General features: G+C 38.7%; 1 protein-coding gene across 2 annotated transcripts in view; it reads right to left on the reverse strand.

Moving 5' to 3' along the window:
- Positions 1–26,722, reverse strand: part of grid1a (glutamate receptor, ionotropic, delta 1a) — a 253,081-nt gene that overhangs the window by 82,604 nt on the left and 143,755 nt on the right. For both annotated transcript variants that reach the window (XM_078273281.1, XM_078273280.1), the window contains exons 3-4: positions 16,501–16,785; positions 1,525–1,730 (exon numbers count right to left, since the gene is read on the reverse strand). In XM_078273281.1, coding sequence (XP_078129407.1) covers positions 1,525–1,730; positions 16,501–16,785 — 491 coding nt within the window. The remainder of the gene's footprint in view (positions 1–1,524; positions 1,731–16,500; positions 16,786–26,722) is intronic.

The raw sequence follows: 26,722 nt of genomic DNA on the forward strand, positions 1-26,722 counted from the left end.
TGTGGATCTCACTTTTGCTTTGCACTGTTAATTCTAAAATCAACCTCCTTGGTCTGCTGACTCTGTAGTCTTGACCTATTTGAATGACATTTTGCTTTGACAGGAGTTGAGTAAATATGTTGCTTACTGTAAATGATGCAAAGAAAGCTAACCAAGTATCTTAAATGGATTTCTGAGGCCATGAATTTGCCTTCTGGTTAACAAAAATGCAAACAGTTAATAAAAAGAGTAGACATTGCATAGACAAGACATAGTCAAGAGCGTACATTTAAATAGGGTGTACATTTTATTCACAGCCATATTTTAAAAAACCCTGTCAATTGCCCTATATTTGAGGCCCATATTTTTCATTTGAGATTGTAAATCTTCAATGTTTTATCAGTGTCTCACTGTCCTTGCCAGATGGGCAGAAGATTAAGTGTAAGACTGTGACATGTTTGCTGGGCAGAACAAGCCACTCAAATGGTTTTAATGTTGCACTAGTTTTTACTTTCTCCAACACTGCTAAATGCGACGCAAGTCCGTAATCATGCCTAAGTACTACAGTGCAACATGATTCAACATGGTTTGACTGAGTGTTTATAATGAGTAAAAACCCTACAGATGATTAAAGGAAAACTCCCACTTCTGTCTGCTCTTAGTGAGGAGAACATACAGTATAGCAACATGTTCTTTGTAATCATAACATCTAACCTAATTATTTTTAGTTTACTGAAATTTAGGTCAGTCATAGACACAGCAGTTCATTTTGTTTGAACTTTTGAGGAGAGGACAGCTGATTAAGGAATGTCCTTTGAACTTAGCAAGGTGAGATGAAAGAGGAAAAAGATGTGCACTACAGTTGGAGTTGGATGCGCTCCCCTGATTCCAACTTCTATAATTAGCAAACATGATGTGAAAGGAGTAAATAGAGGAGAACTTAGCTTCCATGTTAGGATAGTATGAGCTAAGAAAGATGCAAATCGTCTGTGGCTACACACAGTTGACTTTGTTTAAACTTTGCCTGGGGTTATATATAGTGCTGCTGATCTGTACAATAAACAAATCTCTGTTCACTGGCAATGCAGTGAAGCCTGAATAAACGTTTTACTGTAGAAATACTGTTTCTACTGTTCAGAGTTATATTTGTAACAATTGATGCAGCATATTGGCACCTGCGTTTTTCTTCTGGCAAACACATTGAAGGCAAAACAAACTTAATCTGCCATCTCCCTTGGGTCAGAAATACACACGGTTGAGATAGGCAGTTGCAAGGGAAGGGTCACTAGTGTGGTATCAGTGACACATTTCCAACAAAAAATAGGTAAATAATCTCCTATAACTCAAATAGTTGGTCATATGTTTCATTCACAACAGGCAATGACATGTTTGATCAGATGTCAGATTAGGGGTGTCAGGCAAATTTGTTTTGATTCAAGGGTCATCATCTTTAGGGAATACATGTTTTCTGTTTTCTGCTTTCACTGTCTCTCTGAGTGTGTTGCTGATCCCTTGATTAAGAAAAGTCTCAGCAATGCAGCCTACCTGGTGGATGAACACCTGTGCACCGCGAGGGCTCATGAGCAACACGGCCCGTCGCAGGGTGTCCCGGTACCGATTGAGCTCCTCAGTGCGCATCGTGTTGAAGAGGTCAGTAAAGACTCGGCTGACGTTGCGGTCCACCCTCTGCAAGGACACATCCAGACCCAGCCGAGACGCCTGGTCCATAAAGGTTTGCAAACCCCGAATATCTGAAGGTGAAAGAATGACACAGAATGAGTGATGGGGGGAGACAAGACACAGACAGAGACAGAAAAATAATAACACTTTAGGCAGGTGCTATGTTATACAATACTTTATTCTTGGAGCACCTGCACATGCACTATATATTTTCACGCTTCGTTCCAGGGGCTTCAAGGCAGGTTTCGTTCTGATCTAAAGCGTGACAAAACACAACAAGCACTCCTGTCTTTCTGTTTGGTGGGGTTTACAGGATATGAAACTGCAGGCAGGTGTTGCTGTCCCCAGAGATCTAAGTGTGTGTGTGTGTGTGTGTGTGTGTGTTCACTATACAGGAAACCACTTAAAAGAAGCTTGTGATGCACACTCAAATCAAAGGTGATGTGCAGCAGAGGACTCACAATAAGCACAGCAATCCCAGCAGTCACAGGGGGAGCAGCAGCACAGCATGTGCCAAGTCATGCCGCATTGTTAAAGAGAGGTTAGGCCAAATCGCTAGGGCCAGACCTCTTTCTGCATCCACAATATGTGTGTGTGTGTGTGTGTGTGTGTGTGTGTGTGTGTGTGTGTGTGTGTGTGTGTGTGTGTGTGTGTGCGTGTGGGGGCATTTCTGGAGGTTTGATGAGTCGCGTGCTCTAGTGCTCAAAAGACAATACACAGAGGGATAAAAAAGCAAACTGGCTAAAACATACATATAGCTGCATAAACACGCAACACACACAAACACACACATACAAAAACCTAAAATATCATACTGTAGGGGTATGTGGTCGTTATTTGAGGTGATATGGCACATCGTTTTTAGATGCTCAGGGCAAAAACTAGAAATTAGGCTAATAAGAAAGCCTTTGACCTGGTCTGAGGAGTGAAGCAACATATTGGTACATCGCCCCCGTTCCTCAGTCTATACCTCGGGGGAAAGTGAGACAGCGACATGACTAAGTACCATATGAAGCAAATCATAAAGGATTAGATGCAATGTTCGATTTTTCCTGCCATTGTTATATTGCAATTTAGTTTTTGGGGAAACAAAGATACAGAATAAAAATGTTCAAAGTGCCGAACAAAACATGAAATTAAATCATTTATCATTTTTGAAGCGTGGCCAGACTTTTACTGCAGCACTCTTTGAAAACTAACACACACACACACACACACACACACACACACACACACACACACACACACACACACACACACACAGAATATAACGGGCAAAAGCTCAACCTTCAATCCTTTGTCACGACTGTACTATTGCAATTCATTTTGACTACAACATTTTCTATATACAATCTTCAGCTGCAATCACATATGGTGATACTGACTATAGACTAAAGATTTCATATTTATTATGTTCAGTGTGAACCATCTCTGTTAAACGAAACCCAGAGGGTATAAAAGGGACCTTCTATACATTTGTGATGACTTAATAACCACACAAATAAATACAACAACAACAGCATAAATCTACCTAGTAAAGGCTTACTACAGTAATTCCTTGAAGAACAATGCAATTCAACCCGATAGAAACATCGGACTTCAAAGCCAGCGATCCAAACCAGTAGCAGGCTTTTCCACGGGGCAACCGTGTCAGCCATGGACAGGGCTGCAGAAAAGAGGATTAATGTGGAATTAAAGGTCTGATTTCTGGACATGTTTACCAGAGCGTTATTTCTGAACACAAATCTGCTTCTGAAAGTTTTAGATATCAAAACTTAAACCTTCTTTGCCCCTCATGTATCAGCATCGTGCTCTCTCGCTCAACGGGGCAACTTACTTAGAACTTCTGATCTCTCTATCCCTTACCTATCTTTTGCTTTAACAGTATCTGTTTTAAAAACGTCAGGAAAAGATAGATCGAGGGAGACTAAGAAATACCCCATGAAGATGCTTTAACATCCTTTTCAGATCCATCTTACTCGAGTCGTAACTAAAGAGGGACTCTCTCTTGGATTGGAGCGATTCAGAAATGAGCATATCATGATGAAAGGGCTCAGAGGTTTTGACTGAGCTGTCAAGCTGCGTTGCAATCCAAGCGGAAAAGCCTGAGAAATGACTACGCTACCAGCCTGTTTACTCAAAATTGAGATGAGTCTGTTAAAGCAATCACAGTTTTTTTCTTGCAACAATAACATTCTTTAATTATGTGCAATATAGATTTTTTTGCAAATCTGAAATGGATCAGGCGCTGAGTGTGTTGTGCATTGCCAGAGAGAGCAACTGCTTCGGTTTGAATGCACCCTCTTTTTACTGACTGCAGCTCGTTACACTATAACACAGTTAACATAGTATTTTTAGGCAAGTATGATTATATTACTGTAACTATCTGAATAAAATGATAAATTATAGCTTATGTAATGGATATGAGGTCTGAACATCATATCCATACATTCTTGGTTTTTGTGGCTCGAAGCACCTGCCAAACACAGGAATTCAGTGTAAGACATTTGCAATATCATCTCATATCGACACGTAATACTAACAGTGGAGTCAGGCTAATTTTTTCTGTTTTTGCCCATTTTCACACAAGAAAAACAAGATTTGTAAAACCTAAAATCAGTTTAAACTGATTTTCACTTGGATTTTGCAGCCACATGCATCAAAATGGTTGAAATGTGTATGAAATTAACACCAAATGAGGACCTTATGGTGAAAAGCAAAGCTTAGAAAATGCTTCCCATAACCAAAGTGACAAAAATAATGGGGGAAAAGAGAAATTATCTGCTGATTATGTACCACAGACTCTCTAAGTATCATCACTCCCCTGGCCGCAGAAGACGAGGAGTCAGCTATGGTAATCTCTGTTGCCTTGACTGTTCAAATGATTGAATAGGATCAGCGCAGGCTGTGGATACAATCCCTATCAAATTCGCATTGTTGAATGTGCAATCACTTTCAAACAAAACATGAATTTTAAATGACTTGATCACGTGATCTAGACTTTTTATTTGTCACGGAAACTTGGCTGCATGTTGGTGATCTAAGCCCTTTCACTGATTTCTCCCCTGGTGATTGTGACTTTTTTAGTTCTCCCAGATCCACTGGCAGAGGTGGGGGTTTAGCGACAATCTTCAAAAATCGCTATAAATGCCGTTAATTGCCAGTTGATAAACACACAGTTAGTTTTGAGCATTTGAAGTTGATTTGTCGTGCCCAGTGATTTGTGCACTGGTGTATAGACCCCCAAAGTACAATAAGGACTTCATCAGTGAATTTTCGGAGTTTCTATCCCTGATTGTGCCCAACTCGGATAAGATTTTAATCCTTGGTGATTTTAATATCCATGTCTGTTGTCCATCAAAGCCTTTAGTTAGCCAGTTTCTACAACTTGTGGAATCATTCAATCTGACTCAGACTGTAACTGGTCCCACACACAAACATGGTCATACTGGATCTTGTTTTATCATTAGGTTTTCCTGTTTTAAATATTGAGCTGGATGTTGCTAGTCTATCTGACCATAAACCTGTGATTTTTAATTTATCACTTTCTAATACATTACCTAAACCTTGTTTGCCAGATCGCTACATCCGAGCACTGAACCCGTTCACTGCTAGGCAATTTTCTAATGCTTTCATAGCTTGTCCTTTTGCTAGTTACTCGGTTTAATATCACTGTCACAGATGTTCTTGATATTGTTGCCCCTTTTAAACTGAAGCGACCCAAAGTCAAAGCCCAACCTTGGCTTAACAGTGAGACTCGTGCCCTTTGACAAAAGTGTAGAAAAGCAGAGGAAATGGAAAAAGATAAACTGCAAGTGTCCTATGAGATTCTGAGAGATCACCAGGTATTATACAAACACCTTGTCAAAGCATCTACAGCAAAGCTTTTTTCTGATATCATATCTAAAAATGCACATAGCCCTAAAATTTTGTTTAGTGCAATAAATACTGCACTAAATCATGCTATTGCACTCCCTGATGCTATGTTTGAAATCACAGAACAATTGTTGAGCTTTTTCATCAACAAGGTTGACTTTATCAGATCTTGTATTTCACCTAGTGATCATGACCCTTCTAAATCAATCCTATGCCCCGGCTTCTCTGAATTGTTTTATGCCTGTGGTCCTGTCAGCATTGATGGATATTGTATCACACATAAAACCTACCTATTCATCTTAAGATATTGTCCCCTCTCGTCTTTTGAAAGAGGTATTTGAAATTATCGGTCCCAGCCACTTGTCTTTAATAAATAGCTCTCTTATAAATGGCACAGTCCCATCTAGCTTTAAACATACTGTAGTTCAGTAATGAAAAATGATTTGTTACTGTTCGGTGACGGAGGAAATTGTGCTGTTTCACTCTAGCTAGACCTTAGTCCTGCATTTGACACTGTTGATCATGCCATCTTGTTGGATCGCCTTCAGCATAGGGTAGGGATCCAGGCTGTTGCTCTACAGTGGTTCAATTCTTATTTAAAAAATAGAACCTTTTCTGTTGAAATTGGAAATATCTCCTCCTCTTCGGCAGCGATTACATGCGGTGTACTTCAAGGTTCGATTTTACGGCCAATTTTATTCTCTTTGTACATGCTCCCACTGGGCTCCATTCTACATTCTTCACAAACATATCTTATCACTGTTATGCTGATGACACACAGCTGTACCTGCCTCTAAAAACAGGTGACACCAACTCTTTAAAGTCCCTTTTTCACTGCCTGAAAGACATTAAGTGCTGGATGGCTAACAACTTTCTCCAACTTAATGAGAGTAAGACGAAAGTCATGTTGTTTGGCCCCCCAAATTCAGTTGACAAACTATCGAAAAATTTGGGGACTTTAGTGTGCGCCATTTTGCCAGAAATCTAGGTTTCATCTTTCACCCAGCATTAAAATTTCACAAGCAAATTAGTTCTGTTGTTCCTCCCACAGGTGGTGGGCCCATGGGTTGGAGAGGGAGGTGCCACGTTGCTTTTTCGGGCTGTGCCCAACTGGGCTCCGTAGCAAACCCGGCCACCAGGCGCTCACTGACGAGCCCTCTGTCTGGGCCTGGCTCCAGACGGGGGCCCTGGGCTTCCTCCGGGCAGGGTAACTTCACCTCTTCATCGATGACTCATACGGGTTTATGAACCATTCTTTGTCTGGCCCCTCATCTGAAACCACTTTGCTAAGGGAGACCCTACCAGGAGCACCAAGCTCCAGACAACACAGCCCTCAGGTTCATAGGGACACACAAACCTCTCCACCACGATAAGGTGATGGTTCCCGGAGAGGTATTGTGTCTATATTTTTATTGTCTTCCTTTGTTTTTATAACATAATATAACTTTCTACAGCACTTTGTTCAGCCTAGGTTGATTTTAAATGTGCTCTATGAATAAATTGACTTGTCTTAAGTAACAGAAATAAATAATTGAACCACTGAGGATTTGTGCTGCAAATTGTCTTTACGAAATATCATTTTCAGTTGGATTCTTGTATTATTGATTTTTAATGTTATTTGTATTACCCATTTGTAGCCAAATTATTTAAATAACACAAATAATGAGCCCTACACAAATGACAAGACATATTCTGGAAGTAATGCAGGAATAAAGTGGAGAGAACAAATTACCCATTTAACAAATAATCAGTGTATGTAAATTAAATAATATGTTGTCTTCTAATCATATTTAGGTTATTCTTATCTGTGATTAGAGGACAGGGCATGTTGGGGGTAGATGAGGATATGGGAGCATACTGTACACAGTCAGTCTTTGTCTGTCCATTTGTATACATACTTTATAGTATGTGTTATGAGCTGTGAAGACAAACAAACCCAACACCTTGCAGAGGAGAAAAGGATGAGGAGGAAATCATATTATGTTCTTACACGTGAAGAACATGCCAAACACCATTGATTGAATAGCCTGTAGTTGTGTGAAAGGCAGGCCCAGACTGGATATTCATACTGGCAAGGCCGGCTGATTGACCTCAAGAGTCAGGGCAGAGTTGAAATTCTAAAACGAAGAAATAAATCAAAGAAAAAAACACAGTTCCATAGTTCCCCTGCTTTTTACCTCATGGTAGGATCTCTGCCTTTATATTAAAACGAGAAAAATGTGAGGCAGTGGGAGATGGCGATGATGCTAAATGCTGCACTATTTCTGTTGGCAAGCAAGGGACAAGGTCAGTGTGAATAAAAGAAGCATGCTAGCTTGTAGCACATTGTGTTATATGCAGAGAAGATGAGGATAATGTCATACCTGACCGGGCCGATTCCATGTTTTACATAATAATAATAATATAATATAAATTACATCAAGTTATCAACTCTCATTCATGTCATATAGAAAAAGTGAGATATGTTCATACAGGGACATTATTGTAATATTTTGTCCCCCTCATGTATGTAAATGATGGTGGTCAAAACATAAGCAAGAATACAATACAATATACAATATAATACAGTCGAATACAAAATGACCACTACACTAAAAATGACCATAGTACTGGATTGCATTAAATTGTACACTCTTTTATTCATATATATATATATATATATATATATATATATATATATATATATATATATATATATATATATATACACACACACATAAACATATACATATACATACATACATAGAGTGACCAGATGAGGTAAGTGACGGTCACTTAACTCATCTGGTGTTTTTATTGAGGTAAATCTTTGCAAATGAGTATAGTCTCTCTGCTGTTGCAAAACTACACAGAAAATGATTTGTGTTTTTCTTCTTTAGGGAGAGGGGACATTGATGTACAGGGGTTTCTGTTAAGCCTGTTGAAATTAAAAGAGCTTCAAAACTTGTATGCATTGTGTGGACATGGGACGTCCACATCTATGATTGTCATTTAACTGTGGTCTATTCATCTGGCAAGTTTTCGAAAGCAGCTGTTTACTATTGTACTTTTGGTAGGCATGAATACATTCCATCACTTTTTTCTTTTGTCAGTCAAACACTATAAAAACTTAAGGAAAGCACCGTCAACAAAATGGTTTCAATATAAGTCGGGTCTGAATGTGCAGAGCGGCTGGAGTTACAGTCCTGGAGTCATTATCTCAGTCCAGGCCTGGTGAATGGTCTCAAAGATGGTGTCCAGTGATTGCATTTTTGACTTACAACACCGCCATGCACATAGAATATAGTATAGAATAAAATGAATTGCTCTACTTTGTTACTAAGTTTGGCTGACATGCCTTTGCGATGCTTTGTAATTAGAAGGGAGACAGTCCAGTGCAGACCAGAACATAACAATTTGGAAGATAACAATATAATAATAAAATTGGGAAATAATGCAGGAATAATCAAAAACAGAAAAAATCACCAATACTGTAGGGCCACATTTCAAGTAAGTTTTTTTTTTAATGAGGTCAGGTTAGAGTTAAAAAATAGTCTATTCATTTTCTACTTTTTCTCACCAAATTGTTGAGCATCAACAAAAAACTATGCAAATGAGGGCTTACCAATTAATTATCCCTCTCACAACAAGGTTAAGTGCCTTTTGGTGTGGGCATGCTGGATTTATTCCTTTATTTCCAACTGGTAATCAACATATACGTGAGGAGAATAATGGAGTATATATATATATATATATATATATATATATATATATATATATATATATATATATATATATATATATAGGACTGTCAAAATAACGTGTTAATTTCGATTAATTAATCTGAGAAAAAATTAGTTAAAAAAAATAACGCAGATTAAACCATTCCATATTGACCATATTTGACCCGGAGCCATTCTAGCCACCATTGGACTGTAAAATGAAGGAGGAAGACAAGAATATTCTGCCTGGATGTCCTGCCAACCCTGGCTACCGAAATCTGGTGCCACTGATATGTCTGCACTTCTCTCTCATGCTCTGAAACACAAACACCGCTGCACATGACGCTAGTTAACACTATACTCGACAGCAGCTAACGTTAGCCTACCGCTAGCTAGTAGCTGGATTAAACATGGTTACAATGCTGACAGCTAACGCTAAACGGTGTAAAGTGTGACTATGTTTTACTGTAGAGGATTCAACACCGGGATGTAACAATCTGTAGCTGCCGTCGGAGAAACAACACAGACGGTGCGTTCAATGAAACTGGTAAACTACAGCCTTGTGGTGCATTTGAAGTTATTGTAAATGTCCTTTTCCCATCTGATGGTTCAACAGCAATTTACTACTGAAATTAGTTATTGTTATACATTATTATTAAATCATTTCATTTTGACCATATGGCCTTAGCAATAAACAAGCCGTTCTTTAATGTCATCAACTGTTGTTTAGTACCCGGTTCAGGCACCGTTAATTATGTATGCGATTAATTTCGATTAATTAATCACAGAGTATGTAATTAATTAGATTACATTTTTTAATCGATTGACAGCCCTAATATATATATATATATACACACACACACACACACACACACACACACACACACACACACACACACACACACATACTCACACTCAATATCTGTATATTTACTACTTCCTACAATTTTCAATACAACTGTGATTAACATTTTCTCAATGGATTCCAGGTGAATTTTTCCAAATGAGATTTAATACAGACAGCTATCAGGTGTAAAACTATTAAGTATTAAACCTATTATATAAATACTATTCTGCATAGTATAGCTAAAAATAGTCTCCTTATTTTTACAGTTTCTTTCCTTTTCAATTTTACATTCTCGTTGATCCTCTCCTCTCTATTCTTATGAAAGCCAATTAATTGAAGGTTACCTGTGCGTTCACTCTGTGTGACATTACCTGACAAGTAAGTTGGCAGTGTTACAGAATTCATGGCCTCAATGTAGCACTCATTTCAATAAAATAAAGTAACACAATAAGAAGTGAAAGAGTATGCCATAACACATAAGTGTCTTCACTGCTTCATATTGTCAGCTCTGTCACTAACTAACATTATGCATTACAAACTTACTACAAACTCTGCATGAGATTTCCTTTTGTGTTTGTCCTGCCTGTGTTAAAAATACACTTCCTACATTAGGAACCACCACCTACATGGGTCCAAGAGCATTTTAATCAATCTCACACTTAATCCCAGCCTAATTCTCTCCTCCTAACAGAGAGCCAGTCACCACAGGGCAGGCAGAGACAGATGTAGCTCATAGTCATTACTAAGCGCAGGTTAACTTAGACAGACCTGCCAAGGAGCCTACTGATGTTCAAGAAAATCAACTCATCTTTAAGAATTCCGATAATTGTGCCTCAGCTGCCTTTTATGCTCTCCTCATTATAATAAAATAAAAAGGCAATTTAACAGAAGCTTTTGTTTGCAGATAGTCTACCCACTGTCCACACTCACACACAGAATCATTAGCTGGCTTACATACACACAGTTGTGAGAACCGTGTAAGCACACCTTTAATGGCATTTACAAAGGCATAGAGAGCCTTTTTTTTTAAGGCATTTTAGGCCTTTATTGATAGGACAGCTTAGACATGAGGGGGGGGAGAGGGAGAACAACATGCAGCAAAGAGATCAATCAAGAATCGAGGACTGAGCCTCTGTACATGGGGCGCATGCTCTACCAGGTGAGCTACCCAGGCACCCCTAGAGCATCATTTAAAATCATCTGTTAGCACTATTAGAACAGCAATTTTGTCTCAATCCAGCACTGTCACACAAAGTCTTGGTCCTCGCCTTCGTCACATCCCGAATTGACTACTGTAATGCTGCTTTCTGGCATTCCTACCAAACTGCTTACCAGGCTTCAAATCATCCAAAAAATCTGCTGCCTGAATCATTACAGACCACATCACCCCCATTCTCATCCAGCTACACTGGCTGCCTGTTCAATACCGGATTGATTACAAAAACCTTTTTGCTCAGTTTCAAAGCCCTCCACAACTTAGCTCCAACCTACATCTCTGACCTCCTCCAGGATTACACTTCCTCCCGCTCTCCGCACTCCTCCTCTGCTGGTCTCCTAACTACCCCCACTGCACGCCTCAGCACCATGGGTGCTAGGGCTTTCAGCTGCACTGCTCCCAGGCTCTGGAACTCCCTGCCCCCCACATTTGTCAGTCTGACACTATAACATAATTCAAATCCCACCTCAAAACTCACCTGTTTAAACTTCCTTACTCACTATAATAATAATAATAATAATAATAATAATAATTGTAATAACTGTGTTATTGTGAGTGTGAGAGCATGGATTTGATTCTGGAGATGGTTCTAAATTGAAGGAAACAGGACAGGACAACTTTTTTGATGTGAGGATGAAATGTTAAATCTGAGTCAAATACCACTTCCAAATTTCTGGCAGTGGGCTTCATTTTGGCAGACAGGGGACCAAGGTTAATTTGCTGCTATTGTGCTGAACGGTGTCTACTTGAAGGCATGGTTGGTTTAAAGAACAAGCGGAGAGAAAAGCATGAACCTGAGTTGTGTCTGGTCATGGTTAAATGTAAAATGAAATGGAATAAAAACAGATATTTTGATTCACCGCAGGAACTCAACCCACACCTGCAAATTCAGTCAATGTCATTTAAATGCAGCGAAAAGACAACAGCCAACAGTTGTTTGTGTATGAAACTTTCGTTTGATATCTGGGCACTCCGGGCAGTTTGGAAAGAATGCCCACAATGCACAAAGGGTCCTTGACGGCAAGAGTTTTTCAGTGGGAGGGATGAACTTTTGTGGCCTTGACATGCAATGGGTCTATTTTGTCTTTTTTTTTTTTTAAAAAGCTGAGGCATTAGTGTACACTTCAACACTGTCAAAGAGCATGGCTGAAATCTGCAACAGGACTGTTTGAAGGAAGTGAAAACTGTATTGGTTAAAAAGTAAAAAGGGAAGAAAGAACAAACACAACCTAACAAAAAAGAAAATGCTGAAACGTAGAAGGCATAAAGGGCCTTTTGTTAAGCTATGGGCTGTTATAGGATTATCATATCATTTTGTTCTCTCTCATTTGCCTGAAGGCACAAAAGAAAAAAACACATAAGGATGTTTTGTCGTAATACAAAGTTGGCTTCCAATTTCTGTTCCTTGTGAAAGACATTATGGAACACACTTAATCACAACAGAGAATCAAATATGTGTTGAAAATGTACAATGACAAATGGAACCAGAAGAGGTGAAGCCTTGACATTGTTTACATCATGTGCCTTTTATGCAACTGATGCATTGGTGGAGACTGGAAGGAATCAGCTTCCCTGACACATCACATTACACCGAGCTACACTTTGTCCCTGAGGTCAAAGAAGCCAGCTGATTATGATGCCTGGTGTTGCTCTTATCAGCAACAAATAAAGGATTCTTTTTTTAAAGAATATAATAATAATTCTCTAGATGCGTGTAATATACAGTAGATAATGAGGTTTTGGACAATTCTTTGTATGTAGTGCTACAGTGTGATGCCTGGGGCTATGTGCAAGAAGGTGCTCTATCTTTTCTAGGATCTCTTTTTACAGACTAACGCACCATCAGCAAATTGATGACACATCATTCTACATCCAGAAATCTATCAGCTCACTCCTATTTTACCTGTTCAATAAGGATGGCCTTGGTATCGCAATCATGTATCTAATGAATGTGTAAATGAAATGTCCTTTTTCAACTTGTTCATTCTGACACAAAAATGTTTTATGCAAAACTGAAATTAACTGTTTTTCCTGCTTTTATTAGTCTTACAGTATATGATTGTAAAGATATACTATATTTACATTTTGGACTGTTGGTTAGGAATACTTGAGGGATATTTTCCCACTTTTTTCTGACATGTAGGACCAAACAATCAAGAAAAAAAACATAATAATCAAAACTCTACAAGTAGGCTAATACATTCACATGATGAACATAATTATAATCTAGGCATGTGTGATAAACCTAAACAAAACATTCTGTTACAACCATTGGAGATGGCTCCATAATGTGACAAATCATGAAAGCAACTTTCCTAGAGAAGGATATGTCACAATGTTGTACTTCCTGCCCTTTTCATGCAAGACAGAAAGGCTTTGACAAGATCACACTGAGAACCTGACCTGAGCTCCTGTGCTGTTTAAATTACATCATCTCAATTCCGCTCTTTGATTATCACTGATCTGACAGCATGAGAGAAAGTGATGTGATGTTTAAAACCTAAAATCTCTGCTTATGAAGGTTTAGCTATGATGGAAAACGTGGTGGGAGAAGTACAGTTGGAATAAAGATTAAAGTTTTTTATTGAACAGCGCAATAATCCCTATCATTATAAATAAAAAATGCATACTTATAATATTTTAATGTCTAGTGTGTAATCTTATACTAACTATACTAACTAATGACTATTTATTAACCCTGTTTCTTAAGAATTCCATATTCAGGTCTACAATTCAAACTTAAGCTCCACACTAATGGTTAAGTGCATTCCCATAAGTGTTTTTATTTCATTTGATTAGACCTCTCCTCGGGACAATGTGAATGTGTACACACTGTACATGACTGACAATTTCCTGACTCTCCTGTTACATATAAAGGCGCAACACCTTTATGGTTCTTTTAGGTGTACAGACTTGGGCTACCTCAGCATATCCACAGGATATTCTCCAACAAAACTAAAACCGAAAAGTTGTCTTATCAGCCAGACCAACCGGCAGCACCAATGTTGGTCTGCAGTGCCCGTTATTGAACCTTTAAAATACTTTTTCAGTATTGACCAAAATATGTCAAATAAACCTTCTCAAAACCTGTCAAATACCAAAAGCTGGCATCTAAATGTCAGAGATATGATCTGGTTTACTTATTCTTTGATCAGTTCCTCATTTCAATTGAAATGTTAACAATTTTAAACTGTTTTGTTTAGGAAAGGTTATTGTACAGTATGGTTGCTTATGTTTGGACAGCATCTAGATTTCAGAACTGTTGCTTCTTTTGTTAAATAAAAACAGGGCTTTGTAGAAAAACATTAATGAAAACATATTCAAATATATATACAAATATTGTTTTGCATTGATTCATGTATTGTAAGAGCACTAGAATTGAACAATGTCACACAATATAACCTTGTTTAGCAAAGTAAAGACAAGGCAACTCAAGTTTGAGAAATACAGAATAATTTTATCATAGGTAACATGTTAAATTACTCATTACCAAACAAAAATACATAATCTGAATTAAACTGAGTGAACTGCTGCAGCTGTTTCTCCCAACTCATATGTCTTAAGTTTAAATTCAACATTCACTATCTCGTTAAATACTAAGTGCCAACACAGATTTAACACTTTTGTCTCTAGGCAGTGGTGTGGGTCACTGTGATACTGCTTCAAGGCAGGCACCATGGGTATTTTGACTGTTCTGTGATGAGGATCCTAATTAGCCCCTACATTACTTAATTTAACGAGTGCAGATTTAAACAGTATAACACAAGCACAAATGTCTACGGTGCCGACTTTGTAGCACCTAATTTGGCAGGCTTAAAAAAGGCTTTTTCTTTAGAACTAGTATTCCTATCCACTATTTCTTACCAGCAGTGCCTCGTTAAACAGAGCCTTCATGCGTTAGACATAGGTTCCCTCTCACAGGACTTGCAAGGCTATAGTACACTGTGCTGGGGTGAGATTTTATACCTAAAGAGTTCCTGATAGGATATAATTCAATGGATGGAACTGTATTGCACAAGGGGAAAACATGGATTAACAAATTCTTTAAAATGCAGATAGACAGATGGATGGATGGATGGATGGATTGATAGATAGAAAGCAAGACAGACAGCCAAACAGCTAGCTAGCTAGTCAAACTGAGAGCTAGTGAAAAAGAAAGACAGATGGATACACAGATAGTGAGACAGCTAGTCAGACAGACAAGATAGATAGATAGAAAGACAAACAGATGCTCTTCCACGGTGGTATTTTAATCGATCCAACTCAATGCTGAGCGTGCACTCTCTACAAAGAGTGCCAATGTCAGAAAGAAATCCAAGGACAGATCTCTGTAAATGTGAAACAGCATGTCACATACATTCACATGGAGCCCTGCGACTGGCAGTAGGGTCCAACATGTGGGGTGGAAATTTTAGTGGTTTTAGTGGATGTCTGTATTTCCTTGAGGGCTTGTTTTACGATACACTTTATCAACTCCACTGTACAGAAAATAAAACAGATTTACGCTCTCCTCTAGATTGCACTCTCACAAGTAGTAAAAAAAGATTAGCCAGCAGTGGCAAAGCATCATCTAAAAAATGCCAATGCAGCAATATACATGTATACTCCTCATCTTTCTGCCCTACTGTCTTGCCAATCTCTCCTCGATCCAGTCCTTTGCCTTTTGCCAAATGTGGGTCAGGAAATGTCTAGTCCACAGGGGCGTCATGGTGAGAATAATGAAACAGAAATGGAGAACATCTGAGAATATATTGAGTACTGTTGGGACACACCCGTCATTCTCTGGTGCCACAAATGAGCCAATTAGGCTTAGACTTGTCTCGGAAAAAACAAGATCTCATCGCCGCATTCACCATGCGGCGATGAGATCTTGTTTTTCCCGATAATTTCTACTGAACTTTGATTTATTTTTTGGCAGTGTGCATGTACAGTGTGTGTGTGTGTGTGTGTGTGTGTGTTTATGTGCTTGTGTATGTGCATGTGTATGCGTGGGAGTGGTGATGTTCTTTCATCTTAGTTCCTACTCTGTGTATTCTTTTCTGCGTATGAAGTCCTAGTGTTAAAAAAACTTTACTTCAGCCTGATATACCCCTGACACTGGAGATGCTTTTGGAGCATTAACATTTAAATGAAAGACATGACAAATGTCATGTTTATGAGATACATTTGGCAATCAACTGCTCTTATTCGTCCCAACTCACCATATTCGCTCTCATAAAAGATGATGAACTTCTGCCAGTGTAGTTCTGAGACAAGGGTGAGCAGGACGTCGTTGATTCGAACAGGTGGACGGGCAGCCAAGGTGTAGCTCTCTCCGTCTGGGCTGGGGTTGAGCTGGCAGGCAGTGCGGGGTGCACCATCCCCATTTCTCTGGATGAAGAGGTGGGGAATGTGCATTGCATCTGTCAGAGACTGCAGGGCACTTGCGGCTGCGCAGCCCGTGGATGTGACCAGAGCGAGGATACCCTGGTTCATCAGCTCACATGCTGGACAGAAGAAAGAATAAATAGAAGGGAAGGTGGATGAAACGAAAAGAGTAAAGGAAGAGGGGCGGAGACAAGGATTTGGAGAAAGGAAAAAAGGATGTAGAACACATAAGTATTTAAAAGGGATAGAGGAGGAAGAAAGAAAAAGCAGATATATGGAGAAAAGATGGGGTCAGGAAAAGAGAAGAGGAGAAGGAATAAGGTAAAACATGGTTAGAAATACATTTTAAGTTAATTTAAATTGTAATAAATGCCAACAACGTTTTCTTTTCAAAAATCTTTCAGGTTTTAAGAGTGTTGTACTGTACATTTTTCAAAAAGGTGTGCTCAACTGATCTTAAGAATTCAAAATGGTTCTTTGTGCATCCTACTTAGGATTACATATGAGCCTCTGCAGTGGAGAACAGATCACAGAAAAGTGGGGGGGGGGGGGGGGGGGGGTTGGTACTGAGGTTGTATTATAATTAGGGCTGTCAGCATCGCAATGCGATTAAGGGCGTTCATTTTTTTTAATCGTATTAATCGCATGCCGCCATTTATTAATTTATTTTCACTTCACTCGGCTTTGCGTCGTGCCTAACAGGCTACTATTTTGCCGTACTTCCTCGTAACACATCTTGTTGCTGCAGGAATAGCAACGTGGATCTCGGTGCCTCATCCTGGTGCTACTGATATGCCTGCACTTCTCTCTGATGCTCTGAAATGTTACAGACGTTACAGGCAACAGAAACATTGCTGCACGTGATGCTAGTTAACACTATACGCGACAGCAGCTAACGTTAGCCTACCGCTAGCTAGTAACTGGATTAAACACGGTTACAATGCTGACAGCTAACGCTAAATGGTGTAAAGTTTGTCTGTATTTCACTGTAGAGAATTCCAACACCGGGATGTAACAATCTGCAGCTGCTGTTGTCTGAAAAACACAGACGTCAATGAAATTCGTAATTTACAGCCTTGTGGTGCATTCAAAGTTGTTGTTAAATGCCCTTTTCCCATCTGGTGGTTGTTTTTGTCATTCAACAGCTATTTACTAGTGAAATAAGTTATTGTTATAGTGATTACATTATTATTAAACATTTAATTTTGATGATATGGCCTTAGCAATAAAGAAGCCATTCTTTAATGTCGCCAACTGTTTAGTACCCTTCTTTTTTTTTTTACTTTCTTAAAAAGTATCGGTTCAGGCACCGTTAAGGCACCGGTACCGTTTTAAAAGTACCGCTTTAGCACCGGTATCCAAACCAAACAATAAGCAACCCTACTATTGACTCTATAGTCAAATGTGTGACTAGATTAAATATATAATAAACAAATACAAATCTTAAAATCAAGGTCATAAAGTCATTTTCTTTGCATTCATTTGATTCCTAATCAAGATACACTGGTAAGAATTGCTTTCCATTGTTAATATGTACTTAAAAACAGTTCTGAAATGCAAAATAATAGAATTTTAATCATGTAATAAAACATTAATTTAATTCAACGATTAATCGCGATTAAGAAAATGTAATCGTTTGACAGCCCTAATTATAATGTGTAGATGAGAGAGTCATCTTCAGCACATTCATTCAGACTACAGATGTATGCTTGTAATGTCTGTGGTTGGTCTTAATGTCCCTACATTTTTATTTACACATGTCATTTGGACACAATCTGTTTTAGATCCTCTTAGGGCAGGCCAGCATGTCTGCTGGAAGAAAATGCCAAATATTTTTAAAGACGAAAATGCCATCTTCGACATTATTAACATGTCTGAAATTGACGAGAAAAGCTGTTTCATCTAAGTGGTGGTAAATATTTATTGAGAATGGGTAGACTTAAGCGTAAGTTATCTTATCTTAAGTTGCAGTGATTTGACATATTAGGCACTCGTTATTTGCTTTTTAAATGATCTGACAGTTGATCAATGACTAAAGACCAAAAAAGATGATTAATTTTTCCCAAATGGCAATATCTTTAGTGCATAGAAGAGATGGCTGAGTTTGTTTTACTATCACTGTAAATAATACACATTTTAGGCACGTTACTTGCAACACAATTCCATACCTCTCTCTTTAATACAGTTATGTGTAGTGTAAAAGTAACATACAGTTCACAGGCTCTTTTACGTTTTAATACAGTTGGTTTTCAAATCTTCAAGTACTAGCTGTGCATCGAATCAGGCAATTTTTACAAGATACAAGACTTATTCTAAAGCAATATTACTTTGAAACCACGGTTAGATTATTCTAATGTTTCTTTGAGGAAAAATACACATTCATAAATGTTGACACTATATACTCTTGACCTACCCTTCTTGTGGAGTAAATACACCATAAAGCAAACGTGTTTAGGAAGAAGAATAAGATATGCCTTTATTCATCCCGCAAGGGGAAATTCACATTTTCACAGTGTTTGCATCGTCTCTAAGGTTAAAAGATGCAAAACACAGAAATAGGCAATTAGCTAAAAAATAGATAGTGATGTGAAACCAATGCAAAACAGTTTTAATGAAGAATATTGAATTTGCATTTAATTTTAGGCTCTATCTCTGCTATGAGCTGCATAATCATCTATTACAGTGATTGTCTAATTTTGCATGTGACACAGGAAAGGCTACTGCAAAATGCTGCTTAAAATTCAAGTCACCATTACTCACACAGCAGGGCTCTTATAATTTCAGCATAAACAGCTGAGCATATTGTTCAAAACAGCAATTTAATGTTCTCTCACTGCTTTTCATAATACCACCTAATTATAAAGTCTACTTCAATATCTGCAAAATGTAGCACAAAGCAACAGCACTGCAGTTCGTGATATCGACAAACCCTTGATATCGAGTGTTTTGAGAAGCACAACAAGGACTGCACATTACGAACATATCAGAAACAAATGCAGGTAAGATTCCATTAAGTTAAATCCACCATTATACAAGACGAAGGCGTAGAGGAAGAGGTTAAGAAAAAGGAGGGTGGTTTTGGAGAAAAGACATTAGGGATGAGGCAAGAGGCCTGAGGAGGGTAAGGAGGGGGAGAGAGGGAAGGCTGATAAGAGGGAGTGTTCTCTGAATGTAGCCATACTGGGCTGTGTATGTGTGTGTGAATGTATGGCAGAAAGGGGGAGGACTATTAATGTGACAAATGACAATTTCATCTGCTGACTGCAAGCAAAGGAGTACATTAAAGCTCTGTAAATCATGAGTACAGGGGCAACTAAATAACATGCTGAGGAGGAGCAGGATGTAGGAATGTCAGACACCTAAGGTAGATGCACTACACTGTACACTGTGGGGTATAACAAGGATGAGAGTGCAACAAAATAGAGGAATTATTTGTAGCTTTTTGCATGAAAGGATGGAAAGTGCAAGAAATACTTATTCAGAGCAGGAAGTGTGTGTGTGTGTGTGTGTGTGTGTGTGTGTGTGTGTGTGTGTGTGTGTGTGTGTGTGTGTGTGTGTGTCTGTGACACAAAGAGAGACTTACATGGATGTCAGCATGCGCACCAGGGCACTTGGCAAATATTCCTTTGTGCAACATGAAATGCTAATACTCTGTTCTGCAGGAAGTAATGTGATTGACAGTAATATAAATCTAAGGCACGCTTCAACACTGATACAGTGTCTAAATGTGTCAGCTGGTAACAATAAACTGCAGTGTACACTGAAAACAGAGACAGTCTGTTCATAAGAGTTCCAGGACTCCAGTTTAACGATGCTGCATGCATGATTTGAGAGTTAAAACAATTAGGCTAGTCAATTCATTCAACAGTCAATAACCAGAAAATGAATCACCAACAATTTTGATAATCGTAAAATGGCAAACATACTCTGGCTTAGGCTTCTCATATGTGAAGATTTGTCTAATACGAATAAAAATTACTTGAAGAAATGACCGAATAACAGAATAACTCATGAATATTAAGAATCATTAGTTGCAGCCCTAAAATATATCAAGATCAGATTGTGAAATCTTGGCATGATTGCTTTAATCAAAAGAGACAAAACAGTGTACTGCATTACCACATCCATAATTTATTTCACTTATTCCAGCATCTGCTAAGAATGAAACTCAAAACCAGTGGGCAATATAGAAACATATTTTTTCCTTTTTATGATGCGTAGTCCCTACCCCCCATCCCTTAGCAACTTTTAGCAGGCTGTGGCTAGAGTGTGTCAGCGGTCATTTTGGCTTCATAATGGATGCCCAGGGCCCATTATACAGCAGACAGCCCACTGACAGTTTCACAGTCATTGGCAAGGATGATAAGGGTGGAATAATGACTATTAAATGTTCCCCCTGAAGTGGACAGGGGCCATCACTCATTTCTTGCTAGCTATATGACATTTAATGTAAGCAGTCTTATACACCTTAACGTATTAGCTATGAGATGCAAACAACAGATGCTTTGTTTGGAAAAAGGAGATTTATTAATAATCTATCAAACCCATTGTGGAGAAGTACTCATTTTCTTCACAGTTATGGCATGGTTGATCAAAGGATGAAGAATTGAAGAGAGGTGGCTGGATTATTAAACAAACCTAATCATCTCTGCATATTGTTTAATACCTTGATTCAATTAACATTACAATGAGATCATGTATTTACGCTTAACTTTCAGCAAATTCAGAGACCAAATCAGGGAAGGGGCCTAGAGATTGTAAGCGATTCTATCATGTTCCTACACTGATAATTGAACCTGTAAAAGGACATCTGCCATGCGGATTAGGGCAACAAAACAGTATTTTTTTGTCTGCAGAAGTCCTCAGGCTCATCAGACCAGTTTAGCGATGTTGAAATTAATTAAAAGGAATCCATTTCTGTAAAAAAAAAACTCTCTGTCTGTTGTGTGCGTGTGTCAAGTTATAGCCTATGCCTATCGTGCGCATACACAGCGTAAAAGCGGCACTCGCGCCTAGGCTACTTAATTGTATAGCCTTGTTAGGCTAACTTTTTTTATGAGATAGAGAGACCCCCTTAAAGACAAAAGGATAATTTGAGCACTGCACGGATAGTCTCGGGAGAGGGAAAATTAGCATTAAGACACCATACTGAAAGTAGACATTACAACTTTGTGCCACACAATCTGTTTGCCCATGAAAACATGATGTCATCAGTGTCTTGCCCTCATTTTACCAATGTAATGAGGAAACAAACCACCACACAACTGATGTAGTGAATATTGCATCATTTGGGGCTGTCTCAGTGATTTCACAGTCTAGATAAGACAGTCTCATTTAGTTTGCTCTGACTCAGAGCACAAGCCTAAGATTCAAAGGAGTCACCACTGAGATAAATGCTGCGATGTTGTCAACACCACTCTACCCTGCAGTGACAATGGTGTTACTCTGATCTAATTGAGACAGCTTGTAATGCGTGATTCAGAATAAAATGTTTTGTACCATTCAGAGGCCGTTTGAAAATGCTTTGACCGTATTATAATGCTCCTTGTTATTTTTTTAGGATGAGCACCTACTTCTTCCCTCTAAATATGAAATCATGAGATGAGGATGTTAAACCTCATAATGTAGGCTAAATTTGAATGTAATCACAAAAGAGTTAAGTTTCGAAGAAACACAATCATTGATTCCACAAAGAAACTATTGCAACTTGAATATCGACTACACTATTGAATTTGATCTTAAATTGTTCTAAAGTTCGAACCAAGAAAAAAACTGAAAAGAAAATGAAGACCTACCATACATTTACAGTACATCCATACCTCTGTGTGCTTCCATGTATTGACGTTGGATCATATTTGTTTCTTTCAGCACAAATTACTGATTACAAGATAAAGTGCTGATATTAAGATTCCCGACCGCTAAATTGGTCATTGATGGTTTTTAAGCATTCAGCAGGGACCACTAGCACAAAGAACAGTTTTTTTAAATGTTTTAGCTGGTGGAAGATTCATAAGAGCTTTAAATGATCCATATCACACTCAGCTAAGAGGAGACTGGATGTTGTGTCATTTCCTCATAATGAATGGGCCCTTCCGCTCTGCTTTTGGCAGCTTCCCACAACATAATAGCTTTTCACCAAACAAAAGGGAGAAATGGGAGTGATCAGTATTATATGGCAGCTGGACCACAGCTTAGTTCAACATTTAAGTCCACAGCAACATTGCACCTCCAGCAAGAATGAATCGACTACCCATTGCTCTCTCTCATTCACTCACTCAATCCCGTCCATGGCCTTTTCCCCATGCCTGCACTCCTGCTGTCAGACTTAGATAGGGGTACATATTCCCATCAATACGATTGATGCCAAACCTGTCATCTGAACTGTGAAGGAGTGTTTCACTGCTGTGCATTATACCCTCCAAACAACTGACAGGTAGAATGGCAGAAATAGATGCAGTACAGTAGATAGTTTATATGCATCGAATACAATAACAACAGGACCTGTACAGTACAGCACGACCCAATGCAATTAGCCCTGCAATAAATATTACTTCTGTGAAGCTTGAATGTTCCATTCTGTTATGCCACAGGGGTGGACAGAAACACCTCACAATACAATGGGATTTAATATAACCACTACAACCTACAACCTCTGAAATCATATATATATATATTTACTTATTTGACCAGGTAAAAGTCACATTGAGGTTAAAATCTCAAAGAGATTGGTACCTCTCTGACACAGTCTGAACAAATATTTAACCTACAGTATAGCCATCTAAAATTGCAGGCTGGGCCGTGACAGGGCCCAAGCTGATCCATGGCTGATCCCTGCTGAGTCCCTGCTCGGTCCTTGGTGGAATGATCCCCCCTTGATGACGTAGTGCATTGCACTTCAATACCGCCTCGTAATGCTCCTAAGCACCATGTGTGGAAATCAGTTGCAATGTTTTATCGATCTACCAGAAGGAGCAGTGATTATGGAAGCTGAAACAGTTTACTGCCATCAGACTGCTGTAGTGTGACCATTTTACTAAAAGTCTGCTTAATGCCACTGGATATTTTCATCTACCCAGTTTGCCTATAATCAGTTATTATCATATTTAATGTAAATGAGGGAGTGTGAAGGGGGGGGTGTCAGCCAAAGAAACCTCCAGCCGGGACTGATCATTTTGGCACTTTAAAAAGTTTCACAAAAGCATTTTATTTTGAAATAACATTACAGGAGCATCTGTTGCCTAAGAGTTTAATAATGCGGACCATGGTCTTGCATCGTCCCTGGTTTGAGTCCAGCTGAGGACTTGTTGCATGGCAACTCACTCCTGTCATACCCTGTCTACTCTCTACTGCTGTCTGTCTAATAAAGGAAAAAAAACCCTAAGATATTCTTGAACAAAAGATAAATGGTTGGTTTACAGTAGTTCTCATTCTGTACACCCCTGTAAATGGCAGATGCCAAACCAGAAAAAAATAATATGTAATATAATAATAATAATATGTGTTGAAGTGATTCAACACAACCAATTTTTATTGAACTAACGCATACATTTCTATTCTCAATCTCCAAAATCAAATAAACTTTTCTCATAGAGCAATAACTCTAAAAGTCAATGGCACTTGACTAGTATATTATTATATGACTGCTGCAAAGCCACTTATTGTTGACGTAATCACTTTATGAATTTCTAATGGCTGAAATGGCTCCGCTAATAATACACTGTGATGTGGCGATGTTGCAATACAAATGTGAGACTCAGCTCGTGTCATTGTTCCTATTTTAAAACATGCTACACTTAATCATGTTATTCTTATGAATCACATGAACATGAGTCTTTACAACCAATTTAAAAAAAACTTCTCACATAATGTACTGTAATAACGCAAACTCAAAAATTCAGATGTAAAAAATGTAAAGAAAATAATGACAGACATTTATACTTGTTATTTGACCTGCACCATGCACAAACAAGCTTTGGTAGCTCACACAGGAACTGGCTGCTGTGTTGATGTGTGTAAAATCAACAACAACAAAAATTATACTGAGTAGAGGTGTCAATTGATTAAATATTTAATCGCGATTTCTGGAATGTTAAACATTCAATGACAGGATTGACAATGAGGCCGAGTTTGTTCTGTTGTGCTTTAACATCTCCCTGCCTGGTCCCTATGTTAAATATACATCCCTGTTTTTTCTGACATTGGAGCTGACAAAAGAAGATATCTGTTGTTCCCTTATGCTTAAGGATATTTGTTCTCAATCGACTTACCTGGATAAATAAAGGTTAAAAAAAAGCCTGGGAGAAGAGCTTGACCTAATGTAACAGAAATAATCCACTCCGTATACATTCGGTAAACAAAGTAAAAAACAAAGCCTAACGTTTAGACTGGGGAGACACCCAGTGCGTAGTTCTCAGAGTCATTGACGGCTATACTGACACTTAAACTGATGCCACCAATGATATAAACAACACCACCAAAATGTGATACAACTAGTTACCACGTCTTGTGACATCAGTTTCAACTGTTCAAAAATAGGTAGTGATTGGTAGTGTGCTTCACAAAGAAAACACGGGTAGGGAGTCTCAGCCTGTAACATAAGATATATGATTTAAATTCTAACATGTTGATGTCGCTGTTAAAACAAGAAGACAAATGCCACTCTAAAATTGCATTGATAATTAAGCCATTTCAATTAATCCCCACCGTTCCTTATTATGTCCCCACTCCTTCCTTCTCTTTTTCTTTTCTCTCATCATCTTAGCACAACCACTGCTCCTTCCAGGGCAGGGTGAATATGGTCAGTCTAACATGCATAACAGTCCTTACACAATGATGTATGGACGATTGTTTTTCTGTTTTTGCTAGTAAGAGGCTGATTAAGCCGTCTTACGATTAACATGCAGCAATGCCTGTTGGGACAATCATTGGCAGCACTGTGTGTGCTGAATGTTGAAACGTGAATAGGGAGCCTAGTTGTTATATGGCAAACATGTTTGGGTTTTGTGATGATTGAATTGGATGGTGTTATCGAGAAAGATTGGCTAGCATTTTTAGGGGGTAATCATGACTCATTCACTGTTAGGACAGGTTGGGTGTTGGCTTGTCTGCTGGAATTAGACACATTAGGAAACATCTCACGCTCCTCTCTTGGTAATGTGTCATTTGCTCTGATATCATGTTTCTTTGTCTATCTTTGTAGTTTTCTGGTCTCTTTCTCTTTGTCTATATATCTCAATCAGTCTTTTTTTCTTTCTCATCTGATCCCTCTGTGTTTTTCTCTCACTTGTCCTCTTCATCTCACCCTTCATGTTGCTTATCACAATCTGCCCTTGTCTTTCTCGGCCCATCTGCATCTCGAGCAATACCTCAAACATGCAAGATAAAAAATAAATTACCATAAATTCATTCAGGGAGGCTTTCTTCCTCTTCCTGTGCTACAGCAGTATAATATGAGACACAAGGTTTGAGGATTAAATAACATTGTTTTAATCATCTTTAATAAGGTTGTTGCTTCAACAAGCATTTTTTTTTCAAATCAATGATTCAACAACAAGTCAACAAATGAATTGTAAAGCCAATGGCTGCATAACAAGTAACCAAAAAGCAAGCGTATGCCTCTTCTATGAAAATCCAACACATTCTCACTCCCATCGCGTAAAACGGACGCTTGGTCAGGTGCCTTTGGCGTTGTTATTGACGCTAAGTCTCCTTTAGCGTCAGAAACGTGTCTAAACACACTGAGTCAGGACTATTGTCGTCACTTTTGACGCAGTTAGGTTTAGGGAAAGATCGTTGGTGGGCTTATAAAAGGTGCGTTTACGTGACACGCCGGACAAGAATGGGACAGTTGGGTTTAGGAAACAAAGAATGCGACAGTTGGGTTTATAAAACCAAGAACGCGACAGTTTAGGAAAAGATTGTGGGTGGGGTTGTAAAATGCATGTTTCTGTGACACGCGGGACACAAACCCCGTTCTACGGGGTGAAAGTTCTATGTTGTTTGACCCATCCACCACCCAACCAACCTACCCACGCAAAATTTCGGGCATTAATACTA

Source organism: Sander vitreus, chromosome 17 (genome assembly GCF_031162955.1).
Source record: "Sander vitreus isolate 19-12246 chromosome 17, sanVit1, whole genome shotgun sequence".
NCBI lineage: Eukaryota > Metazoa > Chordata > Actinopteri > Perciformes > Percidae > Sander > Sander vitreus.